At 37.5% G+C, this 23,644-nt stretch overlaps 1 protein-coding gene across 7 annotated transcripts in view; it reads right to left on the bottom strand.

Annotated features, from left to right (window-relative positions):
- Nucleotides 1-23,644, bottom strand: part of SCAPER (S-phase cyclin A associated protein in the ER) — a 195,328-nt gene that overhangs the window by 76,311 nt on the left and 95,373 nt on the right. For all 7 annotated transcript variants that reach the window (XM_026068288.1, XM_026068287.1, XM_026068289.1 and 4 more), the window contains one exon: nucleotides 10,511-10,637. In XM_026068288.1, the coding sequence (XP_025924073.1) occupies nucleotides 10,511-10,637 (127 nt within the window). The remainder of the gene's footprint in view (nucleotides 1-10,510; nucleotides 10,638-23,644) is intronic.

Raw genomic sequence — 23,644 nt, 5'->3', positions numbered from 1 at the left:
TACTCCCATTTTGTTATATGAATATTCATGCTATAAAGTGTTGAAGCATGTTTAAGTCTTGACAGTATTTCTTACACTGTTTTCCTATGTAAACATGTAGCATGCCAAAGCCAGGTGACACGCTGCTATAAGAAGTTCTGCAGGAAAAAAAAATCTGTGTAATTTCTAAGCACATCTGCACATTAAGTGGCCCAGAACGGCTGGTGCTGGTGCTAGGAAGATTTAGGCATGCGCTGATAGGAGCACTACAGTTAAACAGAACTGGGGCCTGTCTGTCCAATATAAAAATCACCAGCATTTTAATTTGTATTTCAAAGATAGCCATAATTAAGTGCACAGCACTTTGAAAATTAACACGCAAACTAATTTAATGGGTAATATCTTTGGCCTTAGAAGTTATATCAGTATTAAGCAAATAAAATTTTTATGTAAGCATTTTTCTTACAGAAGCAGCATTTGACTTCTGAGTAGAGTTTTATTACTTTTAAGGATTAAAAGGACAGGCTGTTGTTTCTGCCATTAGTGTCCTCTAGTGGAGAAATGGGAAATATTAAGTAAACAACAAAACAATGATGATTTCTGTGATGCAACCCACATTTTCAAGAAAAATATAAATAACTCTCAATCACAAATACATCCATGTAAGTTTGGTATCTTGCATTTAAATATTATTTTAGCAATGAAAAGTTTAGTCAAGTTTAAATAACTTTTAAAAGTTTCAATCAGACTGAGAAATTAATCAGTTTTGAAAAGCTATATACCATAATTGGTTGAATGAGCATTTTGTGCACGCATGTGTATACACACACATATAATGTGTCTGTGTGTGCATATGCATATCTGTATATATGATCAGAAAATACTGATAGTGTGGCTATGATTTGGGTAAAGCCACTAGTCCATGACTCAGGTAAATCCATTAAAACACTACTTTTCAGTCTTTATTAATATGTAAAGACCTGCGATGCTGCTTCTGATGCAGTGAGAGGGTGACTGACCAGCTGACATTGCCTGTGATTTCCCCAGCCTTTGAAGAATCCTTGGATTAGACAGAATTTATGCCGGATTTCTTCTACAGGTATAGATACTCTTATCCTTGCTGATCAGTGACTGTAGCTTGGCTACACAAAAGCTCTGCTACTCACATGGGGAAACTATTCTATTCACAACTCCCAAACTCATCTATTACCCTCTTCCTCTCTCCACTCCTTCCTTTTCCTACATAAAAGCCAACAAAAATAGTTTTGCAGGGAAAAAATCGTAATTTCATTTAGGACCACAGATTTTTGCCACCGTCTTATTCCCAGCCAGCCCTTCAAAGTTCCAGGGCAGGAATTACAAATTTTAAAGAGTCATTGCTCCTCCTGCTAACACTCCTGCTTTCTTCAGATATACTAATATATATTAGTGTATATAAACATATATATATATAAAATATATATATATTTTTTCAGATACACAAATCATCCTTTATTCCAAGCAATCTACCTGATTAAGAGAACTAATTTATACCCTGAACAGTTGTTTTCAGCCAAAATTTAGCTTTAAAATTTATTGCTTCTAATTCACACCTGGAATTTCTCTTCAATTATGAAATAGAAGCAGCAAATATCAAGCTATGGCTTGTGTGCTTTAAAGGCAATCTGATTTTTTTCAATCACATCATCTAGTATAAAATATACTACCTCTTTATGTTACTCTTGCTTAGCTTATGAATTCAAATCTACTTCAAGAGTTTGATATCAAATTCCAGTATCTTGTCTAATACTTATTCAAAGCAACAATGATTATGTGGAAAACTAGTATCACATTCAACTCAAATGTAATCAATAGCATGTTAAGGAAAGCTTAAAGATATATCATTACCTTTTTGGTTACTGAGGCATTATGTACTTCTATAAAGAACAGTTAGCCAGGACTTTCAGACGTCTTTCAGTCCTGTCTTTCTATGCTACGCTAGAAACATGCAGCTACCTAGATGGCTTGATMCAGCTTCACCAGAATCAAATGCATCAGAGGCTAGGAATTGTAATTCCTATTGTATTCTTATGTACTACTTTAAGTAAAAAACGACATTGAGTATTTATATGATGCAGTATTTGCCTTCTGAAATCTCTTTTTGTGTGTGCATACATACACACAATCTCTTTAAAGACTTCTGAAGAAATTTATCATGAATGGTACAAAAACTTAAATATGCTCCATTTAATTTTCTGTATCTCAGTTCTTCAGCAGTTTTTAATTTTATTGTTTCAGTTTCTGATGATTCAGAGTTTGCATTATTGGAAAACAAAGTTTCATAAATAGCTGGAGAGGTTGAATTCAGTGTGCCGTCCCAAAACTGACCTCTTAATCTTCACACTGCCTATGGTCACCATACCCATCGGCTCCAACAGTTTAGAGAATAAAACATAAATACCGGGCCTGACTCTGTGTTGTGAAAGCCAGCCACTTCTGACAGTCTTTACAATGGCATAAACACTGCCTGCCTGCATCGCCTCGTATTTGAAAGCTACGACAAACGTTTCCTTGAAATGTAAATAACCGGCATCATGTCTGCTGAGCGGGAGGCTGAAAATCCATCTCAAAATCGCAAGAACAAAAATGTTGCCTGACACTACATGAAGCATTAGAGGTCAGTGAGAGCACCCTTTTTAGAGGTTGTAAGCATTGAGAACCACTTATTAAAGTATTAAAACATAGTAGTCAATTAAGAGTATGGATTCACATGTTATTCAGTTGCAAAAAACCCTTTCCTTTTCCCCTGAAATCTGTTTCCAGTAAGAATACTATTTCTAATTAGCAATAAAATAACTCCCTTGCAAGTTAGCCTACGGCAAAGCAGGTACTTTTAGCTCCTATTTGTATGAAGCGAGTGAGCTTCAGCTGTAATACCTGCTACAGCTGCAACATTTCAAGCCTCCGTCCTGCCGCAGAGCAAGCGCAGGCTGCAGCCTCCTCCCCAGCGCCCAGCTGTGAGACCTTCTCTATCATATTACTCCTTTAATGGAAACTTGTACCTCACGTTGTGAGGAATATCAGTTCCAGAACAGTGGTCTCATTTGCAGACATGCTTTCAGCAACTTCAGCTGCTCTACTGCCTGCCATTTCTAGAAATGATGGTTCAGTGGAGATCAGGGTTGGTCCCTTCCATCAAATGCCTCTAATAAAACTAAGGGCAGTACAAATCCACTCACTTAAAAATGCTGCAACAGGATCACCAGTAGAATAAACATTGATCTAACCTACATAAGAAACATTGTATAAAAATAATTACAATTATGCAGGTTAACTGTTGCACTTGGATTCCCCAAGCCACAAGGTTGCCCTCAGAAGATCATACTGACACCGTGCCTGTCACACTCTCGATCAGAAGGGTGAGCTACATTAAGAGCTTGTCTAAATGGTACGTGTAGTATTGCACACATTTAACTACAGTGATTTAACGACAGTGTTTTAGCTGCAGCTGAGCCAGGTGAAAAGGCTACTGCCCTCCGCCGCTTGTCACTGCCCTCCTTCCCGAAGGTCACCTCCTGCCACATCTCTCAGAATAAGTGTGTGGAGTCTCTGCCTAGCCCAGGCCTGTCAAAGACATCTGCAATACCTTAAACATTTAAAAGTAGGACTTTTAAAAACTGGATTAAGTTAAACAAATTTTAGGGAGAAACTACAAGTGCTGGTGTGTCAGTAAGTCTGAGAAACGATGACCGTTTGACAGGCAGGTTCTCAGCCATAGAAATAGATATACTTCAGTCAGTGGAACAGCTAATGCATATGCAAGAGAAAAAGGTTTTGATGGGTAAAGCTCACCTCTATACACTTAAGGAAATAAATGTTAAAAGCAGAAGTGACTTAATAATATGTATCTGTGGTCAGACCAATAGGATATAAAGATTTATATTCAGTGGTTTCTAAAAGAATCTAGATGATAAATTGGTACCCAAACAATGCCCAGACGATCCCGAGGGAAGAAAGGAGGAAGCAGAAAGCTTCCTGATCACCTGGCCTCCATACCTGCAGGGAGGCGAGCAGGCAAGGCTGACGGAGCCCTAGCTACCTTTAGGGTTAAAACCTGTCTGYGCGCTAAGTGAAACAATTTTCATATCCGAGAAGTGGCATTCTGGCTGTTGCCTCTACCTGGAGTCATCTGCATCTATTTTGGCATTTTCTCTATTTAAGAAATGTCAAACAGCCTTTTTTGCCAGCAAGCATAAATCAAAGCAAGGGCTCTGGCAGTTAAATTTATGAGTGCCTCTGGCTGGGTAGTTGGATGGGGAAAAATTAGCTTCTGACTTTGCAAGGAGGTAGAAGTGTGGTAATGACCCAAACACAAGATGTACTGCAAACTCCGTTACAAATTCTGCTACAAGAAAGCCAGCACTAGTCAATATGGGCAAAGTGGCTAATAAAAGATCACGAATAGCATTTTAGTTGCTGACTTAATTTTCTGCAAGCTAAAGAAAGTTAAATACACTCTTCTTTAAAGCATATAGGAATGAATTCTGAAAGTGTTCCCTATTATAGGATATTTCTGTATGAGTGCTCAAGTCAAACATGAACAACTGATCCCAGACTCCTTGCACATCTGAAATACATTGCTGCCCTTGGTAATGAACATGTAAAATTAGCTCCAAAGAATAAACATGTATAAAATCAAAATCACTGTGGCAGAGAAACTATTTTAGCCTTGCTGTTTCAAACATCAGCTGTGCCTTCTTGAACAGGGTACACAAGTTTTTCTTTTAGCACTGAAGGCCCATTGACAGGAAATGTTAAACTGAGTGTACCCAATCTTATTGAGAGCATGAATAGTCCTATATGACAATTTCCCCAAATAAGGCCAAGGCTTTTTGGTAACATTTGCATGTGTTCTGCTGTGGATTTTTTTTTTTTTTTTAAATATACATTTAAACAGAGTAGAGTAAAAATGAATGTAACTTCTTTTCAGGATTTCTGCCAGAAAGGATGTGAGAAAATGCATAAAAACCAAGAACTACTTTCCAATAATACAGAGCACACACAAAGCAGAACCCTAACAGTATATGTAGTAGATTAATCTTGGGATGAAATACTAGGCATATAGAACAGCATCTGGATTTGTCTCCTGCTTGATTTTACTAAAGGAAGCAAAGACAAATGACCCTAATGGGTACAAATACCCCTTAAATTAACTAGTTAAAACCAGTAAAACATTGTGGTTCATGACTTTTGATATCTTTTATGCTTATTTCATTAAAATACATGTATGAACACAGGCCATATGCAATTAATGGCCATATTCCTAGTCAAATCCTCAAAACCCGCACTTCAACTTGCTTACTTGCAAATACCTTTCTGGCATAGGGAGCAGTATTTAGCATTTGTAGACCTTCATCCAAGTAAGCCAAAGTAGACATACCAGGTAGTCTCTGGAGATCTAACAACCACTTGCAGCAAAGCAAAGCAGCTCTTTCATTTAGCAGTGCTCAAATCATGCTCTGGATTCAAAGTGAAAGTTGTAGATGTTGCTTTGTTGCACAGGGTACCGGCAGCAGGCTACGAATTCTGCGTTAAGGAGAAGCATGCAAGGTGCTAGAAAAAGCACAGACAGGACTTCAAAAAATACAGTGGTGAACACATATCTTTGCCTGAGAGATGCTGGTTTCCCAAATCTGAAATTTCTACTGAATATGCTGATGTAAACCCCTTTTAGTTTACACTAAATACAAACTCTTCTTGCTATATCGCTGCAATCACTCGGCCCCAAGTGCAGAATGTGCTTGTGTGCAGCAGGCCTGGAGGACATGCAGAACAAAAGCAAGGTTGACCACAATAGTCATGCAGGCATTCTCAAGTTACAAAAGAAGTTCAGAAATGAGAAAGCTTCTTGTTCATTACTGTGAAATAGGACAGATGAAGAATAAGTTGAAAAGGGAATTATAAGTCAGATTCAATTGCACCTGAAGGCAAAATCCAATGAGACAGGGCTGACAATCTTACGTATGTGCCTTTGTTGTGATTCAAGTTTGCATAAAGGATATATATATACAAACCTCTACTCTTTAGCACCTGTTCTAGTATGGTCATGAAATTTCTAATGAACTGAATAACCTTTCTTTCTGTTGAGAAATTTCACAGTACTAATTTTTCTTGTTTACTGTTACCGATAATAGCTCAGTATTTTATTTCATTCTTTGTAAAATAAATCTTTATTTCCCCAGTGAGACTCTATTTAAAAGGTGCCTCTTTTTATTAACTTTACAAGTCAGGATAAAACACTTTAAAACTCTGAGTTCCAATGGTGAGACACTGTATTGACTACCTTAAGGAAACAAATACATTTTTTCAGTCAGTTTGAACTATTAACAGAAAGGAAATCCAGTTTTTCACGTACGACTGAAAAGTGGGTTTTTGGATCAATTTTATTTTGCAATACTTTTCTGTTACCGCTTACAAGTCTGAAGAATTTTTAGTAAGCGGCAAGGAGCTATTGTAGTGAACTCTGTCCTCCCTTAGGGCAATTCTCTATTCAACCCAGGCCATTAGCAAGGGTAAATCAATGTTATCAGCTCACACACACTGACAGCTTGTGTGGTTCTCATTCCCTCATTCCTCCCGCTACATTATGGTATATTTTTATGCTCTCCAGGGAAATTCAATTAACAGTGTCAGYCTCCTCCTCTCAGTCAATGACTGACACCATCAAGACTCTTTTCACCGCCCACTGACATGTAAGATGTGTCTGCCGATTTCTTGACTCACAAGTTAGCAAGAGAATTACTATCCACTTCTATAAATGACTACGTATGATCTGTGCTGTAAACACAGTGACAGCTATTGAAATCAATCTTTCTTGACCTTATTGATTAGGACACTCAGAAATAACAAGACTTCTCTAGTGGCAAAGCAATGCTTTTGGGGGTAAAAACCCAAAACAACAACAAAATGAGGCATGCCTATTAACGCTGCCAAATTTATCTTTTCTTTCTCCACTGTAGATCCAATAAGCAGAAAAATGTTACAAAGAATTCACAGTTACCATTTAGTTGTAATTCATGTCTCATTTAAAAAATATCCCAGGAAACACCCACTGATAAGAGGTTGGATACGACACTTTCCAATAAAAGTTTCCAACAGACATTTAGGTAATTTGCAAAGCAGACAATTTTTTTTATAGTCTTCAGACAATCATGTTTCTATATTTTGAAATAAATAGTAAATGAATTGTTCAATGATTAATAGAAACACTGCAGAATTTGAAAACGTCATAACTCTTTCAAAGCACTATTAAACTCATCTACAGTCTAAGAAACTACTAGTATATTGGGCAGAACACTATGTATCCTAGCCAGTGATCACTATTTAAGCAACATGAGATTAGAAACTGTTCCATATTGACTAAGCTGTGAAAAACTTCAAGCAGAGCTCTCACTTGTATAGACACCAAATCTGAACCACAATAATGCAACACTTTCCTCTGATTTCATTAATTTGGTTTCTCTCAGAACTAATTTTCATGATTACAGATGTGAAACAGGTATTTTCTAATTGTTGGTGAGAGAGCATACAGAATATCATCTTTTGTTGGAAAACTCAAATATTTTGGTCCTAATGCAGCAAGAAACTGCATTATAAGACATAAGATACTGTTGCAGCAGACTGAACATGTTGAAACAATAAAAAAAGATGCAAGTGCTACACTACCAATTAAGAAATCCCAACATTTTACCATAAAACAAAACAGGCTCTACAAACATAGCACTTAATCAGAAAAAATTTAGAACATAACAATATCCTCCCAACATTCATATCTGGACATCATATCTTCACCCTCCATGAAGGACCTATCCAAAAAATAAAGGCTTCGTAGTGTTCCAGGAAAACTCAATAGTATTTGTGCTGCTTCAAAATTCAGCCGTAACACCACAAAACGCTGGCTGTGACATCAAAGTTGGCTCAAATTCTTTTCCCCATTCTCTGCTAATCATTTTTGCCCCTTACTGTAAAAGCTATTTGTGGGTATGTACTATAAACTAGACCACTGAAGTGGCCCAGGTTAAAAACAGTCCTAATGAAAATATAGCGAAAGTACAGCTCGCCATTATCCAGTCGATCTAGCATTCAGCAAGCACGTTTTCACTTACAAATTCTGCAAAACTGCCTATACAAAATTTGATGTCTAAATGAAAGCATCCACTGTTACAACACCACAGAAAAGTGTAATAGCAGTCACTGCTTGTTACACCAAGGTCAGCTGCAGAGTATTTCAGAGTCACTGAAAAATGATCCAAACAAGTCTATCTTYTCATCCACTGTGAAACTGTAGCTAGAATATTACCTTTTAAATTTCAAATTCAATTACTTTTGTGAATGATTTAATAAAGATTGATAGTATGCAGATTCATGAATTAATTCTAATATTATGTATGCATTTAAAAATCCCTATTAACTTTAGAATTTCAAAGATATTTAATAGTACTATATAATGTAGAGCAGGTGATGGAGGAGAAATATACTTTAAAAAACATGAACTTAATACTGACGTAATATGCCATTTTTCGAGAACAAGCACAGCATCAGAGGCAGCAGTCCATGGTTTCCTGAACTCTTCCAAACAACCTCATAAAGTCTAACTTGGATGGATGGAGCCAAATGAGCTCTTTTGTTGCGACTATGTATATGGTATCAATTTGAGCCAGTGAAGATTTCTGAGGTCTGTGAGCTTATGTGCATAAAACTGGATTGCAAAATGACAGGTTTTTCTCAGAGACTGCTGACCAGCATTTGGATAACCAGTACTGACAGGCAGCCCAATTTCACATACAGCTTCCACTGAAGAAAGGTTCCCTACTTTATTACCAATCCACTGGGGCGGTCAGTCCCTCCCAATTTGCTGTGCTGTGTAATCTGGAAGGATTGCTTTAACACAGAGATCCACAGGAGGTGGCATTTTGCCATTCAGTTTTGCTGGAACAAAATCATACTGCTGGTAGCTGGTTCTCCATTCAGGAAAAATTGGTAATGACAAAGAAGGCTAGTAGGAGCACATTCTCTAATTTTAGTAACAAAAGAAAGGAAGCACTGGCAGAGAACAACAAACTAATTTAAAAACAGCATGCACTTACAGTAAGTGAATCATTAGCTGGCCTTCAGGATTTACTTCTTCACAAGTTACACCGTTGGAAAGCCAAGACTACACTGACCCCGAAACTTTAAAACATCTATCTACCAAAGACTCCAGGTTCAAACACCACTTCTTTCTCCCAGTCTATACAAATGTAATTTTTCTAGCTACTCTTACCTACTACAAACATGCATACTACACATTTTATATGTGCACACATACCCACAACAAACAGTGAAGTACTATACGTGATAGCAAAACTGATGATGAATGATGTTTGGTGGCTCAGCCTCCTTTGGTTATACCAAGAGGATAAAGGGCATAGGATAAACAGACTTATTAGTCTTCCTCAGTTCTTGAGTGCCACTCCACTTACTAATGTAGTTGGTATGTGTTAGCACAAACTGGAAAATGAACGATACACTGTTTGTTTTGAAGAAATTTGACTTTTACATCACATACATGTTTTTATTATGGCCTTTTTGGTACTCAAATTTCAGTGAACTTGAAATAAAGAAGTATTTACCACAGTTTATTATAATAAAGCTATGCTTCGTGACATTCATCGCAGAAACTTCCAAGCTTGCATCAACTTTTAAACTTTCTCATATACAAAATCACTTATTTGGACTCATAAAATTTGCCACTGAAAATCTACTTAAATCTAGCAGTCTTCTAAAATATTAGAAAATACAACTGGAAAACAATCTAATCCATTTACATAAACTTTGTTTACTTGTGGTAGAAGCATACACATGTCAAAAGTAACTAATAAATAACAAAAATCTTATGCAACTCTGTTGCTATTCAAAGCAAAAAAGAATATTCATCTTCCACCTAAAGGACATCATTCTGCATATGCATCAAGCTCATGGCAAGAGTCCTGAACGTATCTGCTGAAGAAAGGTGTAGATTTGGCTTCAGGGTGGGGGAAGATTCTCTGTGAATTTCAAGCTTTATTGGAAAAACAGCAGAAAACACACTATTTCTGTCCTCCAAGTCCTCCCTATCATTATACATAATATGTTTATTTCAAAAATAATTTTTTATACATGTAACCAAAAAAAATTAAATCCTGAGGCATGAATATCTATGAACATAGGAACTACCATACATATTAACAGATACTGCATTTTATTAGATGGCCTGTCTCTAAGAATCAACACCAGACGTGTTAACGTACAGTGCTGGAATATAACGAGTTCTCTCTTACGTAACAGCCTGCCCATTTGGAAAGTTTAACTTCAAGAGGAGATCTCCTTTCGGATATGCTCTGAAACCTGAAAGCTTCTCCTATTGTATTCACCTACATAAATGCTTAAAACATTCTCAGATTCAAACCAATGCTATCTGAAGGCAACGTAGTTTATAGGTTAATCATGAATTATATAGTAACAGTCACAATACCTCTTTTTCCAGAATACGAGAGATCTCTCCTAAAGTCCTGTCCAGAGCACAAACCTTGTTGCTCGGCAATGAACAGCTATCCTGCATTTGGAGGTGCTTTTGAAGATCTTTTACTAATCGCTGTAACCTTCAACATTAAACAAAAAAACAAAGAACAGTTAAGGCAAAAAACACTTCCATTCTAGCAAAATTTCATCTTTGTAATGAATATGAAACTCCATTAAGCTGAATTTGAATAAAACAATCATGAATATCAGTGTAAAAGTATTAAAATTATCTATACTGCAGAAGCACCTAGAATGTGCAACACAGCAAGGAAGTAAGGTCAGCTTACCATGCCTGTGATCTTTTTTTTTTTTTTTTTTTAATAAAAATGGCACAGAAATTGTGTGAACAGTATAGCAGTAAAGGCACTTCTTTATTAGCTGTACGTTTGTTTCTGTTATTGCTCAATAATTTCTCTGTTCTGCTTCCATAGTTTCTCCTGCTAGTCTTTGTCAGCTTCCTTTTCAGTACGCTTTCGTCCTTTTCTTCCATCATTCAATCCTTCCCGTCCACTTGGCTGAGTAGTTCACTCTTGAGATGAGTAAGGGAAATAGAACTGCAGACTACTTGGCTAATTTCTTATAGGCATCATAAAAGAAATGGCTCTTCAGGGTTATTTGAATAAGTGAAAAGTAGTGACTTTGCAGACTACCTCAGAAAGGGCATTTTATTAATGAGAGTCAGTAATGAAGCCAAAATGCAGAGGTGAAAGAGATGTAGACACATATGGGTTGGGATTCACTTCCATTTTACATATCTACAACTGGGCTAATCAGCTCTACTCCCTTGTTTGGCAGTGAGGAGAAATGGGCAGTTCCAGGGCACCCTTCATCTCATCCCAAACTCTAAAATAAATCAGATGAAACACACTCATAGCATATTTCTTTGCCCTGACCATGAAGTCAACGAGTAGCTCAGATGTAGACTGTGCAGCTGTAGATACGTTAAGGTAGGTGAGACAAATGCCAGACCAGACACTGTGAGAAACCAGTGGAAGTATCGTTCAGTACTTACCCTCTGCTTTTCAACTGTTGCCTCAGTATCTGCTATTTGCCACTCAATGACAGGCTCAAGGTTTGGTGGACCTTTGGTTTGATCTAGTATAGGAATTTGTACTCAAAGTGGAAGAAAGCTGGTAACACAGCAGAATAAGCAGGAGAAACACTGGTGTGATTAGAAGCAAATATTGCTCCACAGGAAGGAAAAAAAGGAAGGAAAAGAGGAAGGATCTCAATGCTTAATGCAAAAGGGCAGAACATCAGCATGACAGGGCTAGTCAGAAAGCACTCACAGACTAACCGGAAAGAGAAGATTACCTTAACTAGCCTCCGAGAGGTGCAAAAGGAGACAGCATGTCTGTGGAATGTACAATAGTCACGTGTATCAAAAAAATTCAGAATATTAATTTTGGGCAAGACCTGAACAGAGAGCTTCTGATGTATCACTAAGAAGCAGGTATTGTGTATTTTTTCTTTAAAGAAATAAGGAGATTTGTAAAAAGACCTCAAAAGACTCTGAAAATACATATATGCATAATGAAAGTAAAAATAAAAATGATTGTCAGAATTTTCTGACTTGGACTTCTTACCCGCTGGTCACCTGAATCCACTGATATTCAGCCAGTGAACTTTTCTATGACAGGAAAAATAAGGAAGGATTAAGTCCTGATGAGATTTTCTGCCCTGCTGAAATTTTCCACCTCTGTGGAAAATGAAGTTGGAGGAAATCTCTGTCTAACTCAGTAAACCAGGTACAAAGATGGGAAAGAAAATTAAAAGCTGAAACACAAATAACTGCAGGACTTGGATAGCAAACCAAACGAGCACTGACTCTGCTGAGCCTAAGGAGCAGACTGCAGCACCAATAAAAAGCAAAATCACTGCAGTCCAGAAGTATGATCTAGAAGTACAATATTTCAGGGATTCTTACAGAACATGATTCAGAACGACTATTTTCTGGTCCATATCCTAGCACATTAAACAAAAATAAAGACTCTATCCCATTTCTATGATTAAAGCATATATAAAGCACTGAAAAAATACAAAACACTATATTGTAATTCCATCTGATGGAAGACAGCAAGTTCTACTCGCTTCATTTATCATCAGGGGAATGGAATTCAATCAAGGTTAATCATGTAGGTTTATAAAGCAAGGGACTCTCCTAATCTTAGTATCATGGAGAAAAGATAAAATCCTCTCCTACATGACAAATCTGAAACCTCTTTTGATGAGAAAGGAAAGATTTCATCTGTATCAGTGATCAGAATACAAAATGTGTAATGTTAATCAAGGCACTGCCCGCAGTAAGAACASGAACTCAAATGGAAAATAATTGTTGACAAGTTTCCTTCTGTCCTTTCCAGTCTGGAAAGACCTTTGTATACATACGGAAATTTCAATTGTTTTCATGCAGAATAACTGGTCATACACCACTGTGAGTCTTGACAGATACTTAATGTCATATCCCATAGAAGTTAGTAAGTTAGAAAAGTGAAAACACATTATATCCTCTTTTGCAGAAGTAGACTTTGTTAATTCTGCAAGTATTTTCTTTTTCCACAAATTTAAGACACTAACTTAAATCAGTTGCTTCTTATGGAATGATGTTCATTTACAGAAGTGGTACTCTTTAGTAGTAATAAGAAACTACATAATGATTGGAACATCCGTTCTTTCCCAAAATTATGTTGAATTTGTTTGACCTCTTACACCCACTTCCTGATTTATATATGATATAAAATAAACCATCTATAGCTTTTCCATATGATTTTATAATATGAACATTTTCAAATGCCTATCTAATCAATGAATAGGAACTGAATAGATTGATGATTTCTTTGCTGAACAAAACCTTTTTTATTGAAAACTTTAAAATATGTTAAATATTATGTAATATTTGTTCTTCTGAGACAGAATACTAAAAACTCGGGAAGGACATTGGAAAATGCAACAACGACATTTTACATACATGCACACACTTAAGACCATATGAACTGTGAGAGCAGTGAAAACAGAACTCTGATTTATTTTTTTTCTTAATATTATTAAATGGAATGAGTTTACAACTTATCTTCTCATATCTACACATAGGAAAAATCTTATCTGAAAATTTAAGTATTAAAGAAAATTAGGACCAAAAAATGTTAAAACTCTAACAACAGCACTAGATGAGCTCTCAGAGGAGGAATGACTCTCTTGCACTGCCCGCCTATGCTCTGATGCAAACCATAGGCGTGCTGCTGGTTCCTTGCTTCCCTTCACTTGGCACAACCAGAAGAACCCCTCCACGTAAAAGGCACAATGTAGTGTTTGCAAATAGAGTAAGAAAAAACTTTTGCTCAAAGTCTTAACCACTGGATTTACACCAGTAAGGCTAGCAATGAAGGGATAGGAAAAACCCTGTGATGTATTCAGTGGGATTCTCAAGGGTTTAAGAGACCTTTACTATTAACTGCCAGGGGTAACATGGGACAGGACAAATGAACTCATCCACATGACGGAGAAGCACCTCGGATATTTCTCCGCCATCTCTGTCAGAGATAACCAACTCCAGGTTTCACAAAAACAATCAGTTCTGAGGAGTATTTTTCTTTATTCTACAGGGGAACATAACACTATGTATTTGTTAAGTGTCTCAGACAAAGGTATTCCTTGAACTTTTTTTTCCCTACCTCAGCAGAGACATATTTCAAAGGAGATACATCAGACATAGTTATGCTTAAACTTCAGCATCTGTTACAATGATTACAAGGGGAAAAGACCGACTCTTCTACTCTAAGGAAAATGGTATATCAGTATTTGAAAGTTTAGCCCCCTACTTCTCTCTTTTTTTCTGAAAACACCCTGGGACAGAGAGCAGAGGAAACAGGGAAGAGAGCCTGGGCCACTCACGGGCAAGAAGGCTTGCGCTGAAGCCTACCAAGAGAGCCAGGACCAAGGGACCAGGAAAACCTCAGGGTAAAGACATTGAGGCTCCTTCTGGGATTAGATGTACAAGAATGTTTGTGGGTCCCAACCTCGTGACAGTGTAATGACAGCACACTGTAAAACACAGGCTAAACCCCAAATATAATGGAGCAAAACTGAAATATGTATCTCCAAAATGGGGAGTTGCTTCCTACTTTACTATTATACTAAATTTTCTAAGTGAAAGACCTGGCATGTGGCAGAGTACAAACCACAAGCTAACATCTATTCTGATTCTGCAAAGAACATAACTTGTGCATCTAAAGCTACACAGGGTAACAGTCAGGTACTTCGTGAACTAAAAGGCTGGACTGCTACGTCACAGCACTAGTGCACTAACGCCTTCAAATTACACGACTGCATAGATTCACGCTGGAGGCGGATGATCTGTCAGAAGGTTCAGCTGAAGTGTATTTCACTAATCAGAAAACTGAATCTAACTATATTTAGAACCTGGTATATTCACACAGAGAGTATTTTTATTGACTAGCTTTAACTATAAATATTTTCACATAAGACGAATAAGACTGTATTAGTGACAAACAAAACAGTTTTTTCCACATGAGCTCTCCTTCTCTATCTATACACACACACACTACTTGGAAAGGATATTAAATTTATTTCCTCTTCCAGGATCTGAGTTCAAGCTAGCATCTCATTCAATTAAAACAGCAAATAACTATTTGTAAAAACTGCAGACAAAATGTTGAAATGTGTCAGGCAAGTGATTTCTCTTCTGGTTACAGGTCTGTTTTGCCAGTCCTACAGTGTATTTCCAACAGCTGAAAGCAGGACTGGGAAGACAGAGCATCATGCCTGGCTCCCTGCTATCGCAGATCCCAGAGGCTCCAGCTGCTCTTATAAAACATACAGGCAACCAACAGGCAGGTTCTTCTCCCACTTCCATTTTGAGCTCATAAGCAAGTTTCAACTCCTACTTTTTGTAACACTGCCATCATGAAAACATTTAACAAGTCCAGCCCAATACTTACCCTTGGATAACTTTGTTAGTAACCTCCCTTCAGCCTAAAGCTTCCCTTTTCTGCTTGTAGGACAGGACGAATACTTCACTGCCCCTGCGATTCACGACTTGTCTGCACCTTCTCCAGCTTCACTACTAACCTTCCCAGGCAGCACAGTCTCAGATGCCTTACTGAAGCCCACGTAAAACAAATTCTGCTACATTACTTTCGTCTGTAAAACCATTGTCACACCCTAGAAAGCTATTACATTGGATCGGCACAATCTACTTTTGATAAACAAGTTGAATTACATATCATTTTATTTTTACACTCGTATCTTTAAGTATACCTTCTTTCAAAATCTTTTCTAACACGTTCTACTGAGATCAGACTTACAGGCCTGTGATTGCCTGGATGGACTGAAAAGTACCTAGAGATGCTAAATTGTATAAATTATAAAATTATAAATTATATAATTTTATAATGCTCGTATATCAGTGGCTTTGTGGATTTAGGCTTTGTGGTTATAGTCAGCCTAATGCCAACAGAATTTAAAAAGACATATGGTACATTCTACCTCACTGAAAACAAGAGGTCTGTAATTGACCCCACGGTAAACCAGAACTGTGATTCCACTCGACATAAGCTTAAAGCAAGAATGCCACAATCAGGGAGATGTGGCAGAAGCAGGAGAAAAACGGTGTGTTCAACTTCCATCCTCCGTGGAAGAAACACCGTAACAAAGTACTAACCCTCCAGGAGAAACCTCCTGCTTTCCATTTCTTTTAGAAATATTTCTAGACTCTTTTACCCAAAGACACACTTCGCAAGTGTATTTTCAGCATTGTGCCATAAGAAACATGAGGAATAAATTTTCAGTTCCGCCAGATGAAAGAATTACTTCTCACTTCCTCATATCCTACTGTATATCTTGGTCTTCTGCCAAAGAAGTATCATATGCTGCATGCTCGTATTGGGAAGAGAAGGGAAATAAAAACTCCCTTCTTCCACCAACTGCCTGAGTCTTGGAGAAATTATTTTAATTTAATACTCTTTAAACTGACTTCTTGGCAGCATCATGGAGGGAGAAGAATCATCTTCTTTATGACTGTTTCAAAGGACTAGGCGAGATGACTTGTGCTTGGATATAGAATTTATCGCTGCTACAAAGAGACCTGGAAAGATGGCATATTACACGCTCTGCGCATATTGTAGATTAATGCAGCATACTATCAGGGCTTGCTCCAAAGATTATGTGGAAATAATGTTGAGTCCAAATCCAACCATTTCAAAACAATTATTTAATCCTCCTTCTGCCCCAAGCTTTGCATTCCTCCAATCCTTGCTATGCCATACAAGGAACTACAAATAACTGAAAAATTTACTGGGCTAAATAAATGGGAAAGTTAGTTTATGCCTTTTTATCTAGTTATTTACATCTCACTAATTAAAATTTTAGTATTGCCCACAAACAGATAATTCAGAATGTAGAAGAAATATCATAAAACACACAAGAGGATGCCTGGTCTTGAGGTGCTAGCATAATGTAAAATTTAATAAACAGTAAGTTCAGCAAATAAAAGCATATTATCTGACATTTTTGCAGTGTAAATGGGCAAATGAGGGATACTTATTAAAGGTTTACACAGCAGATTAAATAAATAAATAAATAAATAAATAAAATTAAAACAAACTCTTGTGTAAGTTAAGGGTTTCTTTTTAGCATAGGCTAAATATCTTTAGCAGTTTTAATATATTTTACAGGCTAAAAAAAAAATCACCACCAATATTTATAGGCCTCGTTTCATCTCTAGAAATAAACCTTAAAATAGCAACATTGATATATTTTCAGCTCTTCCACATTTAAATCCACGCTTTCTTGGCTGTATGTTGAATGTATGTAAAGAAGGATAAATATGCCCGGGCAGAGAACTAGACGGTGTGCAAGGGTGTGCAGCAGGGGCGCCGGCCGCTCGGCGCGCAGGCTCGTGCCCAGCGGCGCCAGCACCGCAGCCCAGCACACTGCCCCAATTCTTCCCCCGCCGCCCGCTCCTGCCGACAACTGAGAACGTCTGCGGCAGTGCCTGCCTGGCCCAAAATACGAGGATCCAGCATAACCCCGAGAAGCAACATTTAGCTTCTGTACTAGTCCGGACTGCCAGCAGTTTGCCCCCACTGCAGTATTCTCCATGCGCTCCAGCATACTCTCATAGCTCTAGGAGTGACATGCAAAATGCCATTTTACCTAGACACTTTAGTCTTGAAAATGGGAGCTATCTGAAAACTGATGAAAATTCTCCACCAAGATTACTTTCTGAATAGGTTTGAATTGCTGTAAGAATGCTCTAGCAATTCACTGAAAATGGAACCTGCAATCAAATAATGATGACTTCTCATAAAGCAGAGATTTATTTACTTTTTTTTTTTTAAGCACTTCAGCTCTTTTGCATTTCACACAAGTATTTGAAAAAAAATTCTGCACAAATATTTCCACCTTCACCGATCACCTGATTCTTTCCAGTAATCAATATTTTGGTATAATATCTTATAATTGGCCTAACCGGAACCCAGCCTACTATACAAAGCAAACCTGCAAGGTATATTTGTCTTGTGAATGCAATGATACACCATAAGGAAAACAGGAACGAACTGTACTGTTAAAGGCATTTAACTTCTCTGCAAGAACAAGTTTCACACCACACTCCTGTGTCTTCTCCAGGAGACTCTTACAGGAAATTATTTTTAATTTCCAATTTTTTCTCTTTTTATTGCATTCACTTTTCAGGGTAACAGTGGTTCTGATTTCCATACTATCTGAAGTACTYCTTTATGCAGTATAAAAAAGGAAGAAGTGAAAAACAAGTGGAAAAAATATATATATATTCCTTCTTGCATGAGGAGAGTGTGTTAGTTAGCAGCTGAAATATTAGACTAGGGGGTTACGTTTTGGGTTTTTTTTTTCCTACGGTCTTGCTAACTCCCTTTAGGCATATGACAATCTTTCTTTACTTTCCCTACTTGTATTAAGGAATGATAACTACACTTTATTCCTGTAGATTGCTTTAATGCTGAAACATAGAGCCTTTGGATTAAAAGATACTAATTAAGTGCAAATAACACACTTACTCTGCGAGAAGTTGTTTCCTCCTTGTTTTAAATCTGCTCTGCTTGGATACCAGAGTGCTGCAAACAGACTGAGACATCACCTGCACACATTTTGATAGGCTAATTTAATAGCCTGGAAACTAAATAATTATATTCAGCTCAGTCCCCTGAGAATACAAATTAATACTACAAATGCATCAGGAGTCTGCAGGCTTTTATAAAATGACGTAAGTGCTACCAGCAACCAATCAGTTAATGGAGAGTTGGAAGGATCCAGGGAGCAACACACGGGCTATTCCCGATTAACAGTGACTGTAGTCATTTTCCTTGAAAGTCCCTCTGGCTGCAGGAAACAGTTCAGAGGGAAAATACCTAACAAATAAAGCAGTATTTGGAACTATTGCTCCTCACATTAGGGTACATAATTTTTTTGATAGATGCTAAAAAAAAAGTTCCAATTCTCTTCTAATATTCTGTTTCTAGCAAAGAACTACTTGGAACTTTCACAATCCCACTCAGGAATCACTCACATTCAGTACTCTGGAACTGAAAAAGGTACATCTACCGTGTCTAACAAAGCAGGATAAGCCTGTCTGCTTCTTAAAATTAATRCCATTCAGTGCAATGTTTAGAAAGCACGTGAACCGATGCTTCTTCGATGCAAAAGGTTTTATAAACCTGTAAACCATAAACAAGAACTACTGAAACAATCTATGAGCTGCAACAGGAAATCAGTGGTCCCCTAATATCAAGGTGCCTTAATCTTAAAGGTGATCTAAAAAACCTTTTACCTGCCAAAGCCTAATTCTGGGTTCTGTCTTTCTTCTGTAACAACTGACAACACGACTAAACTAAAATCAGATAAGAGATTGCATTCCATAAATGGTTTTACTTGTTTGCAAAGACACAAACAACTGATTGGGAGGGTGGAGGGGAGAAATGAGGCATAAGCAAGAACACCTAAGAAACAATTATATTTAATGATTTCATTCTAAAATCCATTTGCACCCATTAAATAAATAAATCAGTTGCGCCATGTTTTAAAGGGTATTTTTAAAAGCTTTCTTTCTTCATTTTTAAGTTCCACAGCCTACTACAGAAGTTTTCCTTTGTTCGTAAGTATACTTCCATCTAAATTTGAATACCTCAAACCTTCCTTTGGAACAAACAGAAAGTACTGGTATTTGTTTTGACACAAAGAACGCACCCCCCTCACCCCGCCCCACAAAAGAAATTAAAAGGCAGATAAAAGTCTGCCATCTATTTCTCTACAGTATTTGGCATTCTCAGTTTTTGCCCCCTTCATTCAGTGACATGACTTTTCCCAGTAACCTTGCAGACCTACTGCGAGCGTGTGTTGGATCGCTGCTCGGCCCCTCGTACTGGCAAGGACTTGCTCCCTCTCAGCCAGGTACAGTAGCAGTTAATAGTAGCTCATAGCACAGTACRCTGTGTTCTGGCTAAAAGGGCAATAGTCTAACTATTCTCATGGCTTCACATTAATACCATAATGTTTCAGTAGAGATCTATTACTTTTTTTTCTTTCAACTATTTCTTCTTGCTATTGTTTTTGGTAAAGCAGGATCCTGTGCTTAGTTCAGTTCAAAAAGTGTTTTCCTATTCATTTTCCCCTATAGTAAAAATATGCTTCTCAATATAAACAGATATGGTCTGGGATAAATTCTTGCCTCAAGGAATTTCTTGTCCTCTTATCTTATCCTTTACAGAGAGATATAAAACTACCCATCCCTATCTTTCTTATATTTTATATCATGTATTGTGTAAAGTAAACAAATTTTAACAGAAATAAACTAAACTTCTAGTTGTCTCACAGGCAGTCCTTTATTTCTTCTTTCAAAGACAGTTCAGACTTGAGCTCCAATTGCTAMTGCCTCGACTTCAGGGACACTTGCAAACACTCAAGTCTTGATGATACGTAAAAAGTTGCATCATTCTGGAGTAAGAATGGCTTTCAGATAACTATGTTAAAAAGTTACATTTTAAAAAAAATTAGATGTCAGTATCTGCCAGATCACTAGATCTGTACTTGAAGACTGCACAAGAAAACTCCCAGAAGATCTGTCAAGAAAATAGGCTAGACAGTGTCCATCAGGCTAATCCACACCTAGTAGGGTGCAGCCCTATTAGATGCTGGTGCAGAACTGCACACAGCCCAGCCCTGGACCAGCTGGCTGTGCTGCCGAGTCTCCTTGCACCTTCCCCGTGACCACCACCTTGCAATGCCTCCTAACTCCAGCCTCAGGTGATCCACATACGCGAGGAGGAGCAGAGCCACGAACCGCTCACAATCTGTGAGCTAGTGCCTCTCGCCTTCGTGATTCACTCACAGGCAGGATATAGCTAACCTGTAATTTTCAAATTTCTGTTTAGAAAGAAATGGAAACCAACAAAAATGATCAGACCATATACTGAAGTTGCAGAATACTGCAACAAATTACTGTATGCGTGCGTGCATGGGTGCTCTGAGTGCAATATGCAGTTTAAGTCCTTCCTTGTAATAAAACCCCAATTTCCATAGCCCTTATTTTAAGTTATGTTAGAATAATTGTCATTGGTTTCAAAATAACAAAATTAATTTGTTCACCGATATAATAAAGAGGAAAGATTAAAAGATAGCAAAACCAAGCAGCATAAAGGATCCTTAAATTTATTCCAAAACTCCCCACATTAYACCACCTACTGCATTCAGACACTGAGAAAGCGCAGGAAAGCCAAGGACAGTGCTGAACGGGCCTCCAGGAACAGAGCCAGGAACGGAGAGAAATAAGAAAGAAGAGGAAGGAGAAAATTCTGACTGAAAGTATACCAGCATTTCATTAACTAAAGAGAAATTAAGAGAAATTAAAACTGTAAATTCAGCATCAGTCACAACATTACAAAAATATTTTTTAAAAATCTGTTTGAGTTTCTGTTGCACTGCAATTGAGACAGAGCTGACCAAAGTAAAGCAGATCATTCATAATCAGAAGTCAGAAAGAAACTGAAAGGGAAGCATTACAGCTTAACAATATTTTGGAGTCAGTCAAACATGCCACATTTCTACTTGCCGACAATTAGACTATTTTTTTTTAAATTTATTTTCTGTTAGGAAAGAAAAGCAAAACACAGAAACTACAAATCTAAAAGTCTTAAACCGACATAAAATTAATCTTTAAAACTGAAGTGCTGATTATTAAGAAATGAAGCCAACAACAAAACCTTCTTCCTCAGTGTGTTTATGTAGGTATGCCATCTGGTGGAGATGTTTCATTTTCCTACATCAAACCTGAGTGGTTTTATTATTTTAAAATACATACTGAAACTCAGCAGCAGGTTTTCAAATTCTATTGAAAAGACCAAAGATACTGCTGAAAGATACTGTTTACAGGCTAATTATATACACAACCACAGAAACCTAATAACAACGTTCTGAACCTCTGAAATAACAGTAACTTTTAAAAAAGGGGAAAAAAAAGCTACCTTCAGGTATATCAGCAATTTATAAGCGATAGAAGCAACCACAAAACATACAGGATCTGGTACAGGTTATTATCTCAATCTGAAGACAAACATCTCCAACCTGGAAAGTTGTTATGATTTCAGGAGGAAGGTATTTGAATCAAACTGTTGAGATACAACAGCGCCTTGACTGATCTGCAACAGATTTCTTGAGCACAGCTGTAAGAATGATGTACTATCTGCCCAAAAACCTGGTCTAACAACAAACTGCAAATGGAAGTCTCAGGAAAATTAAGAACAGCGCAAACCTACATGATCCTCTTCACTAATACCTTTCTTGTTCCCATTTTCACCTTAGGAATTTCTTGAGCTGAATGTAGTTTTCTAGAACTTAGTAAACTTCAGTGAATCCAAGTAAACTTTCAGTATCTGCATGACTTTTGGCAATGAGTTCCATAAACCTAACTRCACGCTGTGTGAAAACAAATCTTCTTTGGTTTCTTTGAACTTGGCTCCATCTTCATTTCCTGCTCTCCCATTCTGGTATTGAGAAGGACAGCAAACATTCAAATGGCACCTTACTCATGCCACTTATAACCTTCTAGGCCTCTAACATCCACTCTATCACATTTTTTGCTAGAATGAGAAGACCTAGTTTACCAGTCACTCATACAGAAGTTATTACTGATATCTTTTGTTACCCTCACTGAAGCTTTTACAGTTCAAGTATATCCCTTCTGAGATGAAGAACCAGAAGTGTACACAATATTCAAGATGTAGATCAGCCAGGCATTTACACATAATGACATTCTTGGTTCTGTTTTTGCTCCTTTCCAAAGAATTTTAACACAAGATTTGCTTTCTCAACTGCTAAGAATATCGAGCTCACATATCCTTGGAATTATCTAACACTTCCATGAATTCAGAGCCCATCAGATTGTATGTGAAGACATGATAGGGTTTTTCTCCCTGCCCTATGTGCAACCACTTAACATTTATCTGCACTGAATTTCATCTGCCATTTTACTGCTTAGTCACTGTCTATAGCATTTTCCAGTCCAGCTCTTGTCCTTACTATCCTGAATATCTTAGCACCATCATCAAACTATGTCACTGCACTGCTTGCCCAGTTTTCCAAGTCACTTGTGAATATGTTGAACAGAATAGGTCTGCAGAACTCCACTGGTAACCTCCCTACACTGCCAAGACTTATCATGTGCTCCTACTGTTTTCTGTTTTTCAACTGATTCCCACTTATGGCATGGCTATATGGTTTCCTTTAAAACCTTCGGCGAGGGACCTTATCAAAAGCTTTTTGGAAATCCAAGTCTTCCGTATCTAACAAACCATCTTTCTCTACTCAGTTTCAATGGAATAAGACAGAATAAGTGGAGTAATTTCAAGTTTCAAACTAAGAGGAGGAATTTGTCAGTGATACTAGGTCTTGTTTTAATGTTAACATCCACTGTTTTCAACTGAACCTTATCCTAAACAATAAAAAGGTCTATTCTTTAAACAACACAATGCCAGATCAAGACAGAAGACATTTATGCTTTAGCCATAAGAACCTTCACTTCTGACCCAAGGGAGAATGT

This window comes from Apteryx rowi, unplaced genomic scaffold, assembly GCF_003343035.1.
Source record: "Apteryx rowi isolate R43461 unplaced genomic scaffold, aptRow1 scaffold_27, whole genome shotgun sequence".
Classification (NCBI taxonomy): domain Eukaryota; kingdom Metazoa; phylum Chordata; class Aves; order Apterygiformes; family Apterygidae; genus Apteryx; species Apteryx rowi.
Note: the sequence above shows the minus strand (reverse complement) of the source record. Positions and strands in the feature narration are given on the sequence as shown.